Consider the following 14,829-nt stretch of genomic DNA (forward strand, 5'->3'; position numbering starts at 1 on the left):
ACCGGGAGGGTCCCCGTCTCTCGTGGGAGGCACAACACTGCCAACCAAACAGGACAGAGCCCTTACCTCCGTCTAGTCGCCTGAGGTTCGCAAGCCTTTTAGATACAACCTTCAAATCCAGAGTCCTCTCTCCTCTTTCTTGTCTGAGACAGTTTTTATTAAAACATGAGATTTTTTTTACTTTTTTCCCCAACATCTCCCGCTGTTCATCAGCATCTGAGTACAATTCTCTACCAGGTGACAGGCAAGTTGCAGGTGTGTTTACTCAGCGTACGTGTGGACCAGGCATTAGAAATGTATTGAGGTGGCCGTTCCTGAGGCAGTGGATGTGAACACCCAGCTCCTTAGGACCTCCTCCATAACATGACTGCACCCTGCCACCCCCCCGAGCCCCAGGTGCTTCCCTGAGCTTCAGTTTTTAATCTGCCAGTAAAAGTCAAAGTACATTTTTGGCCTATAGGCCATACAGAGAAAAGAAGGAGGATGTCCTATCATGGATTTTGTTATTCACACTCCTAAACGTAAATTATTAATGTCCAAACAGATCATACTTTTCACAGGCTTGTTCCATGCGCTGCCTGATTTCCCGCAGATTTCTCTCCTGCCTCTTTAATGTGCCCCTCCACAGACATCAGACATCCGTTCCAGGTCTCCACAACCTCCACTTTCTCTGGATATCTGCACTTTTGCCCTTACTCTCACCTTTGTGGTATTTCCCAGCTCTTTTCTTTGGTCCTGTCTTTCTCCCCTCCAGTCTTCTGCCGAACTACTTGCAGCTCTTTTGCTAAGGTCTTTCAGGCTCTCCAATGTTTCCTTCTCACGTCAAGCATCGGCACAGGCTGCCCAGGGAGGTGGTGGAGTCACCATCACTGGACGTGTTCAAAAAATGTGTGGACGTGGCACTTCGGGACATGGTTTAGGGGGCACGGTGGTGTTGGGTTGGTTAAAATCATTCCAACCTTAACGTTTCTGTGATTCTGTCTCCACCTCTCTGGCCTGTGAGCACATGCCGTGCACAGGCTTATTAAGTACCCATCCACTAATTGGGAGCAATGAACAGCAGCCAAACTCCGGTTGTGCTTCCCCCAGCAAGAGCAGGGTCTGTATGGGTTAGTACCCAGCTACCAACTGTCACAAGACTTTCCTGAAGCTCATGTCATTGAGATGTCATGTTCCACATTTAGTTGAAACTGGCTAATGTGTGCCAAAACTAGAAGGCAAAAACAGACAGAAAACCTCATTAAAAACAAACGCCTAAAATTCCTACGCCCATTAAATGTGGTATCTCATTTTAAAAAACAGTTATATAAAAATAATGACCATTTTCAAAAGGAGTGTACTGCCTATACTGAGGTCTAAAGTCTGAACTCAATAGCCATTTGTTTAAAAACAAGTCATTATAATTACTTTCAATTTCCATCAGACTTTCTCCTTCTTCTTCCTCTCCTCCCAACACCCCCTGTGAAAGGCCTTGGTAAAAATCTGCATGGGGACTCCACCACGCCCTCAACACCACATTTCGGATGGCCAGAAATAAAGGAATAGGGCATTAAATCAAATATGGTCTCCCACACAAGCGCGCTGTGTATCCCTCCCTCTGGAGCACTCCCAGCCGAGGGTGGCCTGACGCAGCCGGCTGAGGTGACAGAAAAAAGCCCACCCGGAGAACAGCTCAGTCCCTTCTCTCTTCCCCACCTCCATCAAACGACAGAAACGACAAGGCACATTTTCCTTCCACGAACCTTTTACCCTTTTCACCAGAAAAAAGAATTCTCATTTTTAACTTGATTAACCCGCAACATGGCAAAGCCTATACGGTGACATGTTTCCTCCAGGTGTAGATCGGTTTGAAGATACTGTACAGAAGTACGCGCGGAACGGCTCGAGCGAAATACGTGCAAATGCCGTGCAGCGAGCTCAAGCCATTTCAGAAAGCATTGAGGCTGGATAATCTTGCCCTGGCCCTGACCCGATGGTGACGCGGTAGCTTCAGGGTGCTCGTAAAGACGTAAGGACACCCGCGGGGAAGCACGCCGGGCTCACCGAGAACCAAGCGGGCCCTCCTGGAAGAGGAGCGGCCGCAGGAGCACACTCCTGCGCCTCACTCCTGCCCAGGCTATGAGACTTGACTTCACCCGCGGAAGCCTGAAAATCTGCAATGATAATGAAAATGTTAATTCAACCCCAGGTACCTCAGTACCAGTGGGGCTAACTATTAAAATCTCATGAAAAACATAATGAAGACTTTTTTTTTTTTTTTTTTAATGCACGAACCACAGAAGAAGGCAGTTTGTCAAGACCATTGGCTACATCTGACTAACAGTTCTGTACGTTACAGGAGTCCGCAGCTCACTGATGGACGCCGACCAGCTGTAAACCATTTCTCTTCTTGTAAATATTGCAAAGTGTCCAACAGTGCTGCTAATACTGCTGCAATAAAATCAATAAAAAAAATAAAAGAAAGAAAAGCTAAAAGCATTTCGGAAGTACAGAAAAAGTCTTTTCGCTATTTTTCACATTTATGTTGCTTTCCTTCCTTTCTCTGGAAAAATGAGAGTCATGCAGCTGTGTTGTTATGGGCTGCAATCCGGCGGGATCGCAGTGTTTAAACTGCATTTATCCTAGTTAGAGCTCAAATGGCAGAGCCCTAAAGGAACAGCGAGGTACCGGGGAAGGTTATCGACTCAGCTCAGGGCATTTTGCCCCTGGAATCAGAGCTGAACCAATGTACCATTAAAATACTAGGTGTCACAGGGCTTCTGTTTTAGATAAGCTACAGCTCAGAGAAAATTGATGGGCAATACTGCTTTGCCAGAGCAGTGGTGATGGGGCAGGGAAGAGGAAAAGCTGTGCAGCCTCTCCCCGTGTGTAACAGGGAAAACAGCTTGCGCTACGCCGTGCTCCCGCTCACGCCCCTGCTCTTAAGTGTTGTTCAGGAAACAAGAAGCAAATTTTCTGCTTTGTGTTATTTGTCATCACAGTGGCTTCTTCTGACCGTTAGAACTACAAATATGATCAATAACAATACGAAGCCATGATCCTCACTGCTGCTATTAACATAGGACATTAGAGACCTTCTGAGTGTTGTGGTATCCAAGTGCTGATGCAAATATCTGCCCAATTCTACTTTTTCTAATGTGAAGATGTGAATTCTGCCATCCAATGAACTTGCATTTTTACTCTAAAACTAACCCCGATATGAAAGCAATGAGCAATTTTAAACGGTGAATACCTAAAGTACAACAGAACACAAATGAAACTTTACCTGAGAATGACAAAACATTTTAAAGACAGCAAATGGATGAAATTCAGCCTCCTAAGTGGGGCAGCACAGGCTGTATGTCACTTAAGCCCTACTTAAGGTCTCAAAATAGGATTTAACTGAAACTTAGCGGGTGCATGACATTTGTGCTGACACTGTGCAGAGCTGAGTGCCACCCATTAATGACTTAACCCTTGCAAGCAAGCATTCCTTTGAGGATCATTACTTTCATTGCATCCATAGCTTTTGGAAAAAAAAAAAGGACTGTCTTTTGCACTGGTGCTTCACATTATGAGGAGCCTGGTGGCATGGCAAACGTCAGATAATTCCACTTCTCATTCTCATGCTTCTCTGTGCTACGGCATGACACCCTGTCCTCTCAGCTGTGCTCCCATCCTGTTACCTGGGTCAGCAGAAGTATGACCACCGGAGACCTTTTAACATGAAGCCACAGCTTCAGTTAATCGATTCCGTGAGCCATGTAACGCTCACTGATACATCTGGCAGTACTGGGTGCACAGGGCAATTATTCGATGGAGGTTTGCTGCTTCCCATTTTGACAACTGCTGCTCCTCTTTTCAAGAGGAATTCACGGGGAGGCAAGGAAGACCACAAGAAACAACCAGGAACAACAACAAAGTCTCTGATTAGCCAGAACAGAACAGCATGTCAGTGCTACTCTCTAAAGCTTTTTATCTCTCTCACCCTTTCAGAGCAAGCTTTGGAAATCTCAGGCTTAGAGAACGGGGGCCTCTGCGACGTCCGTGCCTCTGAGTGCACCAGGATCCGCGTGTTTGGCCTCGGCTTCAAAGAGTCGCCCAACCTGCACTGCCAGGTCACCAGATTAATTGTAAGCAACTTCCCACGGGCTCGTAAAGCATTGATGACAGAGTCAGACTTTGACGTGTTTATATTGAAGTCTTTTACCCTGTACCGTGCTGAGTGCCATCATCTCTGACTGTCACAGCGGGGTGTAAATACCTTCAAAACCCATTGCCAATACGTTTGCTACGAGTGAGGGGAGCTGAAGAGGCTCGGCCTTGCCAGGACCGGTTCCTTGGAAATGCACAGCTATGCGTTCTTGCTAATTTTCTCCGTGGGATTTTGTTTAACTCTTGTTTGCTTCAGCTGCACTGTAGTCCAGTGAAGCCTGAAATCACAATATTATTTCTCATTTTGTGCATCTGGAATTGGTACGTTTGGTTGTTTTCCTAAACACATCTGAATGCTAAGTTTTGTGGTTAAATATAAGGTTTCCTCAACACAGTTACAGAGGCTCTTATTTGAATTCTCTTAGTCATAGCTCAATACCAAATCAGAAGTTTTAATGAGTATTAAACCCATCTCTTCTGCTAACGCTATAATTTTATTATAAACAACTCTACACAAGCAATGCTAGGACTGAATTATTTGGTGTATCAGCATACTCAGAGACGAAGTGGTTGATTCATCTCGTAAATCCACCTCATAAAAGACATTCAGCCCGATTCCCATTCAGTGCTAAGATGCTAATGAGGCACAGCTGAGATTTGCCTACCATGCCTGCTTAGGGCTCCGCAGGCTCCTAACAAGCAGTGAGGTCTTGTGCGGCTGAGCTAGAGAAGTGGCTGACAACCCTTCAAGGAGCAACGAGCTGGCTGCTGCGCTCCGGGAGCAAACACGAAGTTGCTCCACCACGCTACCCTGTCCCATGCCAGCTGCTCATCCCAAGTGCAGACCACAGCACTTCCCAAATCAATAGACCACTTTGCATGCACTGATGAGCATGACTCGCTCTTTACTGTGGTTATAGTAACAGCACCAGTTCTTTTAAATAAACCATCTGGAAATGCCTTCTATTATTAATTAGAAATATAAACATATGTTAACAACTGGAATTTCTTTATATGAGACTTCAGCTTCTGCACTCTCCTTCTGTTTTCCTGTAGCATCTCAATGGCGAATGGGTATCAAGAGAACAAGAAATGACAAAAGCAGATTTTCTCAGCTCTGCGGCTGTTGACTGCCAGATTCCTCCCCTGAACATTACAGAGACAGAGGCTGTGCACTTTGTGGCCGGTGATGAGCCATTCGCAAGATGGCAAGTGAAAGTAGGAATTTCTTACGTTTCTAAGAAATTATTTAGAAGAAAATCAGTTGTCATGGTAAATTAAAATGTAAAGCACAATTTGCTTCCCTTCAGGAATGAAAATGCCTGTAGAGATACTCACATTAATGTCATGTAGGGGGGAGAAAAAAACACCAACCAAAACAATATGAGGTACAAACAGGTGTCTCTGTAGGTAATCCGCAAGTGCAAATTACAATCACTTCTCCAGGTAATCACCTGAGACGGATGCAGTTGTACTAATCAATTGTTAATCATTAGTATTTCATTTCTGGAAACCCCAGCTCAAAGCCCTGATTAGACAGCAGGTATAAGACAGCTTTGACTCTCTGGTTGCAAGGCTGATGCATACACAGTGCAGGAGTAGAGCACTGGCTTGCTCCTGGACAGCTGGTGAGGGCTGCCATGGCGTGAGCAGAGATGGTCATGGTCATGGTCATGGTCTTGAATGACTTCAGGAAGAAGCGTGTGCAGCACCTGCTCATGCCGGCTTCTCAGTTGTGGTTTTAATCCCTTATGTTCACAAAATGATACCTACTTTCTAAATATTCCCAGGAAATCAGTGCCTTACTGACCCTGCGCTTGCTACCCTTGGTCTCACTCTCAGCCTGGATGGTTATTTTCTGCAGATTGGTAGCTTTTTTAAGACTGAGATCATTTAAAGGCTCCATAGCTAAGAAAACTATATTGCTATGGTACAAAGACTGCAGATGTGCTTTGAAAATTGCAGCACGTAAAAATGAAATGCGTAAAACACTTCACTGTGGTGTTACTACCTGTCCTGCACCCCACAGGTGTTGGTACCACAGATCAGACCAGGCACAAGTGCTGCCATGTGGCTTAGGTGGAACAGAAAGATGTTTGGCACTACGTGTTTTCTATCCAGCAATTTATTTTAAATAGATAGGGATTTGTGTTTTATGAGATTGGTGTAAGACCTCTGTGGGAGCAGAGCCTGAGCATCAGCTGCCAGGGTGGACCTTGTACCCTCCTTCTGGAGAAGGAGCCATCAGAGGGGGAAGACACCAAGCCTGAACCAGGAGGGCAGCTCCTGTGCTAGAGCTCCAAAATTTCTCTACGGAGATAATGAAGTCTGCCAACGGTGAGATGAAATGCTGCCTCATGGTTGAAGGATCTGAGAGGGAGAAACCCTTGAGACTCCTGGCCCAAGAGGACAGCTAGCATTTTCCCATGTGCACAGGGCTGTTTCTCCAATGTATCTAGGATAGCTTCCTTGCATCTCAAGTATTACAATGCAGTTTGCTTTCAAGTGTTGCATTTCAGCCCTGAGGAGGTCTGTACAAGTGTTCTCATTTTTTCCCCTCAAAACACATATAGAATGTCTTTCCTCGCATTCAAGTTCAAGAAAGCCTCTGCATCTGTAAGCCTTCTGCCCTTTCTCTCTCCTTCAAACCCTGCAGAAAAACCAGGTTTATGGCTGTGCAGCGAATGCACAATTAAATCGTCTCCGTCCTCATGCTAATTCTAGTTCTCCTGTGGATTTTTTTGCTGAAGGAACTGGGGAGGCAGAGCTCGACGCTCCACTTCAAAGGTAGCTGGCCTTACATAGCAGTGCAGGGAGCAAAACAGGGGAGCTTTTCAAGATAAAAATTGATTTGAAATGAATTCCACAGATGTTCAAAAATTAGTGCTCCGGAAAATTCCTGATAAAATTTACTGCAACATTGATCTTCTGTGTTATGTTAATAGATGCTTTTCAAAATGTAGGTACAAGATTTTTCAGAACCGAAATTCAAAACAATTCTTTCTGGAAATATCACTGTTCAATATTTACAGGATCTCTCCCCCCTCCCAATTAAAATTTCAGAGGAATGAGCAAAGTTTCACATGACCTTTTTTCACTACCAATGTTGGGGGAACGGGGGCTTGACAAGCTCTTCTCAGCGTTCTTTCATTTTATCTCCTCTTGTATTCATGTTTCAGATTTTGCTCATTCTTTCCATGACACGCTGCTGAACGCAGATAAGGAAGTACATGGGGCTACACCAGAGCGTTTTGTATAATTAGTTTAGATATCAAAATACAAACTCCTACTTGGGCAGCAGATGCCTTGCGCTGTCCACACAGGTGCCTGGGTGAAGAGGTGAAAGAGCTTGGCAGGCACTTACCTAATTTGGGAAGCACGTCTCGCGCGTATCCTCAGTTTGTTATCATTGCCTGTAATTGTCAAGAGCAGAAAAAAAAATTGTTAAAAAGTCAGTGAGGCAGAAACCGCATTTGAATTCAGCAAGTTTTTCCAACTTTCATTTTTCGTTTACAAACATTCGCATGAGTCTAACTGAATGTAGATGATGAGTGATACAAATAGCCAAGATCGTTTCATGATGAATGAAATACGTCAGGCAGAAGTGACAGAATTCCTGATTGTCCTGACTGCTTATCCAGAAGAAGTGGCTCTTTCTTTCCATATGATACGTATGTTCAAGCAACCGAGGCACAACTCTAAGCGTGCCTTTGGCTTTTAAGGGCCAACCGAATTTGAAGAGAGGTTTGCTCAGCTTAGGTCTCATTGAAGTATTTGTTCCACATCACTAATGTGACTAATGGAAAAGCAATTAAAATTGTGATAAAACAACCCAGTTCTAAAAAAGAGACCAAAATGGATGTTTATAAAAGAATGCAGAAAAAAACACAGATTAAAAAATTCAAATTGGCAAGAGTTGAATTTCACTCACAATGCTCACTTCAGACAGAACAATTAGTGCAATTTTACAGCTTTTTATATTTTCCCCTGTCTACCCATTTCTTCAACCATTATTAGTGCACCAGTATTGAGACACCATTGGACGCTCTGGTAAAAGAATTAAATGAAAAGTAAATTGCATTAGGAATAATATATTCTTAATGGCAGTCTTGCTGCCAATAAGCATTGTCTTTTGGTGAAGAGCAGGTCTTGAGGGGGGATTGCCTGTTTTATTTTCTTCTGCTCTCAAACTGCAGCGTAAGTTCTTTACTTCTTTTAATAGAGTTTTTACCTTTAGTCAAGGTAATTCATATTGTGTAAGAATTCATATATGAAAAATGTCATGTTAACTTAAGGCTTTCTAAATTACCTACATGTACAGACAGCTGTGAGCTGGGACGGGAGGTGACCGTTCTTCTAATGTACCTTCCTATGGAAATGGGACTGTTGCTGTCTGATATTATCCATTCTAGCACTTTTTTAAAGGTTAATTTAAAATCACCAAAATAATATTCATTCTCTTTTTTTTTTTTCCACCACAAGGAGTTTACTTACTGAGTTGCCATTAGGAAGAAAGTGGTCCTGAATTTCAGGCAAAAATCTGAATTTCTTTCACAATTCCTTGAAAGACGCCCTTGTACTCCAGTACCTATGCAGTTTCCATAACGGTATTGAAAAAACCCCTCAGAAAAAAACCTAACAGCAATCAGAAAACTTGAATGCCAGCAGAGTCAAAAGATCCTTTGGTTATTAATGAAGAGTTTCCAGTTTGGAGCATTAAGTGATTTGTTAGCTTGCAGTGGAGCCACTCACAAGTGGTTTAATTCATCTTGCTGGCAAGCATCCAGTTCAAGGGGGCAACGGTATATGCTCCAGAATGAGCAGACAGTCTCCATATGGGACATTATTACTTATAAGGATGATTTTTGTATCATTTAGATCACTAACGATGGCTTCCAGTACAGTAATTCCAGAGTGCTGACCCTGTACGATGCAGTCTGCCAGGCCTGCCATTTCCATCCAACCGGACTTTGTAAATTAAAGGTAATTTAAAGAGCACAAAGGTTTAATATGGATCGTTCATCTCTTCCTTAGCCGTCTCCCTCCCTTTGACGTACTGTGTGTAATAATTGGTTTAGAAGAGTAAAATCTATTCCATAGGTCAGCTGCACAGCCTAACGCTTTTCTCTCTTTCACGATCTCCTGTCTGTGATATTATTTTTTTCATATTTAAGTGGGGTACGAATACCCGATAGAGCACGCTTTATGACGGACCTTTCACAGACAGACACCTCCAGAAAGACCATGGTTGACAATATTTATACTTTGCAGCTATTAATGGAAGTAAATAAGACTGAGGAGTCGCCCCTGAAAGGCAGCTTAACTTCACTTCTGAAGTGGCTCTGCTATTTTACCTCTCCTAGCCTGTTTGGTGAGGGCACCGTAATGCAAGGTATATCATTTCTACACCCATTTTCTGCCTCAGCAAGAGGTGTACGAAGACGCAGGTTATACAGTTTTTGTCATGTGAAAACACCCTTGAGAGAGCACAAAACACTCTTGCTTACATTAAACACTGCTAAGTACAAATGTATCGTACTTTGACAGTTTCAAAACTCTAATCAAAAATCTAGTGTTAGGTTTCAAACTGCCAACATGCTAGGAACTGCCTGCAGAGCACTCGAACCCTCCGTTTTCCTGTGGACCTATTAGTGTAACAAGCCCCAGCCCCTGAAAGAGAGCTTAGAATCAGAGAATAGTTTGGGCTGGAAGGGACCTCTAAGGGTCACCTACTCCGACCCCCCGCAGTGAGCAGGGACGTCTCCAACTAGAGCAGGTTGCTCAGCAGCTTCCCGGCTCTCGTCTCCCGGAGAGCTGCCTTCCACAGCTCTTCTGTCTTTCGTGGGGCTTTAAAAGAAACTTTTGGAGGGTACCAGGTGGGATATTTGAATGTGCTGATCCCGCTCTCCCTCCCTGAGGCGAACAGGAATGAATAGGAGACCGCCGGTCTGCATTTTTATAAAATGAAGATGAGTCAGGTATATCCTAACTCGTTTGTCTCACTGTTCTCATTGACACTAACGGGAAAATACAGTTTTCAGACTTGCACTGATTGCAAGAACATACCAGTTACCAAAATAAAACAAAAGTTCATATTTTTTCAAATAAAACAGTGAATAGAAATTACTTTATAGGCTAAATGAGGGCAAAACCATTTAAATTTCAGATTAAAATAATTATGTCGGAGCCATTTCAATTAAAGCTAGGGTGGGTTTTTTGTCAAAGGCTTTCCTTATTCTTACATTTTTGAATCTCAGGAATATATACGTTTTCTCAATATGCTGGTGTTCTCTAGGGTTTATAATAATTTCTATCATAAGATGCTTCAAGGGACTATTTGAACTAGGCTTCCATTTGCATCAGACCACATTCTAATTACCCCTCTTATAACATTACTTTGTAATACCTAAATTGCTTTCCAAAAAGGTGTTTCAATTAGGGGACATTTTATATCAGGCCATTTCACATTCTGTGTTCTTCTTTTATGGAGCCCATTCTGTACCACACTATCACATCAGAAAAAAGCATCTTTTTCATCAGAACATCAAGCCTTTGAAAACAACAATGTAATAAAATCTAATTAACATCCAGATTTTAATGTTGACGATCTGTCATGTTCTATCATGTTGAGGCAATTATGAGAGTCCTTTTTGTTTCTCTATTTTACCCATTACTCTTAAAGTGGTATTATTTAAAATATTGACTAATATACTTTGAAAAAGAAGTTTGAGAAACTAAAAAAGCAGTAGATAGAAATCACAAGGCCGGTAACAGGACACACATCAGTCTCAAAAAAGCAACATGTATTCAAAGGAGGGAAAAGGAGAAATGTCTCTGGCCCTGGAAGCTTCTCCCTCCTGCTGTCCTGCTACAGAGGTGACATCCCCTGTCTCCCAGCAGAGCCCCATGTGTTCCTGGGCGTCTGCAATGCCAGATGAAGTCCCATCTGCAAGCGTGCCCCAGCACAGGCTACAAGCAAAAGGCAAAGGACCTTCCCGTGGCGTCGATGTTTAATTCCATCTGTTAGTTATGTCCCTGTGTTTGCTTCTCAGACAACCCAAGTGTCTTCAGCCCACTTGGAAGCCACAGAGCCTCCCTGGCCCGGGTGGCCACCTGAACTAGGAGAGTACCAGGTCAGCCTCAAAGGCTGCTGTGCCCACAGTGCGCTGCATGGACCTCTGCTGGGACGCTCTGCCCGACCTAGCACCATCAAGGTCTTTAGCTGCTGTTTACGGTTGTCTCATAAAAGCCTAAAATCTAACGCAGTTCTTTATTCTGCTTTTATATCATTGCTTTTTCATATTTTTATGAAGAACCTCCAGACATTATTGTTACCTGAAAAGGATTCCCAAATTTCAATCCAGTCTCAATTTGTGTTAATCTCATGCAGCTCACTTGTGAGCGTTACCAAGTAATCATTATATTAGTAGTCACAGCTGGGAAAAACGATCACATACACTACATAAAACCAAAAGAGAATCACATTCTGTCACATTCATCTATAGCAAACAACATCTCACGTTGCTTAAGCTAAAACATTCACAGCTACATTGATCTCACACTGGAAAACTGGAAAACTTACCTCTTGTTTTCTCCCTGCTGGAAGACAGTACCAGCATTTAAATTGCTACTATTTTATTGTTTCAAGAGCCAAGCAAGTTTCTGTTTGTCTCCAGAAATTATTGACTGCTAATTTCTTATCTTTCTTATTTCTTTGTTCTTTTCCTCCACCTCCCACCCATTTTTATTTCCTTTTTTGGCAGGAAAATACTTGCAATATAGATGGATTTTGCTATGGTGAAGGAGAGTCAAGCCCTACCAGTCCTTGTCTTCTCTGTGAACCTGACATTTCTAAGTTCACCTGGTCTATTAATGAAAGTAAGACAGTTTTTTCTAAGATTTAGAAGCACTTAGCTGGGAATTTATGGCTCGGTCTATGAAATACATGAATACATGGTTCCCTCATTCGGTTAACATGAATCTATCCTGCATAATAGCGTGAGTGGACTGTTTGCAATGAGAGTAATTGGGTGCACCAGAAATGCAGACTGACCCGAAGCAGACAGTACTCCATACACATCTGAGCACATATCTCATTCTGGCTGAAACTTGACAAATCTCAAATTAATAAAAGCAAAATAACACCTGAAAATGAAATTGTTGATATGCCAGTGCCCCATGCAGTGCCCAAGTCTGTCAGTAAAGGTGATGGACCCTAAATACATCTGTCACCATCTCACAGGGATGAATCTTTAAGAGAACACTTTGGGGAAAACATTGGTTTTAAAACACTAATGTATATTTTTGGTATCGGGAAGAATTGCTTCTTTCCCTGAGCCAAATCCTATGAAATGCCACACAAAAGACCTTGGCTTGGCAGGAAGCCTGAGTGATAGGAACCAGCCACTCATTACCTTCACTGCCACAGAACCTAAAGGCTCATTCTGTAGCCCATCACCGCAGGGGCTGCCTTTTGAAGCACCTCCTGAATGCTGAGGGCTTAATCGTAGCCTTTGCATGGCTGCATCCCCAGTGCACATAACCACCATTACTTACCGCTTGCTTTACTGGTAACCCGTGTCTCTAACAGCACTAGCCTCGCAGTGCGTCTCCCCACTTAAATGAGCACATTTACATCTAGTCAATATAAAGATTATAATACCGCTTTTATGTAGATTCATGTGTTGGTTCTAAAAAGAGTTTCCTTGCACTTCGAGGTTCTGTAAACACAAGCAAATTGCAGAGAGGTATGTGAGTGACAGGACCGGTTTGCTTTGTTTGTTTGCAGTTTTATATTCCTTTAGGATGAGTAGATGAGCAGGACCCTTCAGGACAGAGAGGAAGATTGCTCTTGTCCTTGGGGACCAGCTGGGGATGCTCAGGGACAGAGGCTCCTAGAGAGCGCAAGCTATGGCCACAGAAACAGCGAGAGCTGTAACGGTGGCTGGAGTCCACCGCTCCGGTGGAGACTCTGCCGAGGAGAGCACTGAGCAGACACGCTCTTCTCAGGGGTGACAGAAAGACCCTTGAGAATGACCAGAAAGGACCCAAGAGTTTCCAGCAACACAAGAAGTCGTAAGTTGTCTGAAATCAATTTTGGAATCAAGAACACAATAGGAAGGGAGAGAGTTGTTCATGAGTCCTTTTAATTTCTGTTCCATCCTAGCCACTTTTAATTGTCTCTGTTTAAAAACATATACCTCTAGTTTATATCCTAAAAAGCCTGACTTTTAGAATTTAAAACTCCTTGTCAGGAAAAGGTGGAGGCAGATCCATCCCAAGTGTTGGCCAACTGAACATTCCACTGGATGTTACTTGGATGAGTAGTTAAAATGCCTACGGGTAAGCCAGACCTGAAAAAGAGCTTGTACACCTGAAAGCTGTGCTTTTTCCCCCCAGGGATACAGATTAGTCTAATGAGAGATATTATCTGTGACTCACAGACCTTGCCTTCCTTCTGTCCTTCCATTGTATTGGCCACAGCAGCAGCATCTCTAGGGATGAGCTGATCCTGATTGTTATATAGACAAACTCATTACTAACACTGAGACAGTTTGTTTTTAAAATTCAGAAAATTACTTAAAAGGGAAAAACTGCATTTGTTTTGGAATTATAAAGCTAGAAGTGATTTGGGAAATCTGAAATAGATCATGGTTCATTTTTCAATACTTTCAAAACTTAAAAATATTAAAAAAAGGTTTGTCAGACTTGTTTTCAAAACTGTGAAAACCTTTTTAAACATACTGCATTAATTGGGAGTGTATATAGATTCACTGGATGGCAAGGAAGTTTCTGTGGAATTAGAAACACTCTTGCTCACAGACTACTTTCAGAACTTATGTTATTTTGTACCGACAACTTCTCATTACCCTCCATCCAGTTAACACCTTTGTGTTTATCTGTAAATGCATACCCAGCATCAATATTTCATTGATTATTTTGGGCACAACTTTTATTTGCTCCATGGTTTAAGTGTTTGGGAAATAAAAGGTAAATTAATAGATGGAAGCTTTCAACAGTTATGCCAGGCCAATCTGCTGGACAAGCAGTTTAGAAAGCTCAGATAGCACAGCAGCAATGAGTGAGTGGAAAGACACATTTAAATAATTGCATAATGTGAGACATGCTATGGAAAGCAAAGCTTGGTAAAAGGATATGCACCACAAAAACCCCACTAATGATAACTTCCCGCAAGCATAATGCAAGGACCCATGCAGTCCTTATGAAAACACATACACAGTTCATAGTTTTAGATTGTGACTTGAAATTAAACCTTGGTATTAGAAATGTTCATTAAGTTAAACATAACTACGGTCAAATTACATTTTGAGAAGATTCCTTTAAATATCAATACATGTCAATTTGTACTGCTGGTTAAAGAAGAAAGTTGGTTTGAGACCGAGGAGGCTTAGGACATGGAGCTGAAATTCCTGGCCCTGCACAGAGCTGCTGTCACCTCAGGGTACTCATCCGATCTTACTTTTCCTTGATTTCTAATTTTAAAATGTAATACTTTTCCCTACCTTTTCCTCCTTACCCATTTATATCGTAAGTATCTTTGGGCAGCATTTGTCTCTTGCTGTAAAATAACCCAGTATAATTAGGCTTTTATCTTCATTAAGGAACTATTGAATATAAGTAACACTAAAAATAGCAATGCCAATGGTGACATGATACGCACTGCTGTCACTGAGG

General features: G+C 42.6%; 1 protein-coding gene across 1 annotated transcript in view; it reads left to right on the forward strand.

Moving 5' to 3' along the window:
• The window catches only part of LOC104625237 (von Willebrand factor D and EGF domain-containing protein-like), a gene marked incomplete at both ends in the record, with an annotated part of 90,937 nt that overhangs the window by 48,066 nt on the left and 28,042 nt on the right, over positions 1-14,829 (forward strand). Inside the window, 3 exons of the mRNA XM_010292813.1 lie at positions 3,976-4,112; positions 5,191-5,352; positions 7,679-7,805. Of these exons, the coding sequence (XP_010291115.1) occupies positions 3,976-4,112; positions 5,191-5,352; positions 7,679-7,805 (426 nt within the window). The remainder of the gene's footprint in view (positions 1-3,975; positions 4,113-5,190; positions 5,353-7,678; positions 7,806-14,829) is intronic.

The sequence above is a fragment of the Phaethon lepturus genome, unplaced genomic scaffold (genome assembly GCF_000687285.1).
Source record: "Phaethon lepturus isolate BGI_N335 unplaced genomic scaffold, ASM68728v1 scaffold25158, whole genome shotgun sequence".
Classification (NCBI taxonomy): Eukaryota; Metazoa; Chordata; class Aves; order Phaethontiformes; family Phaethontidae; genus Phaethon; species Phaethon lepturus.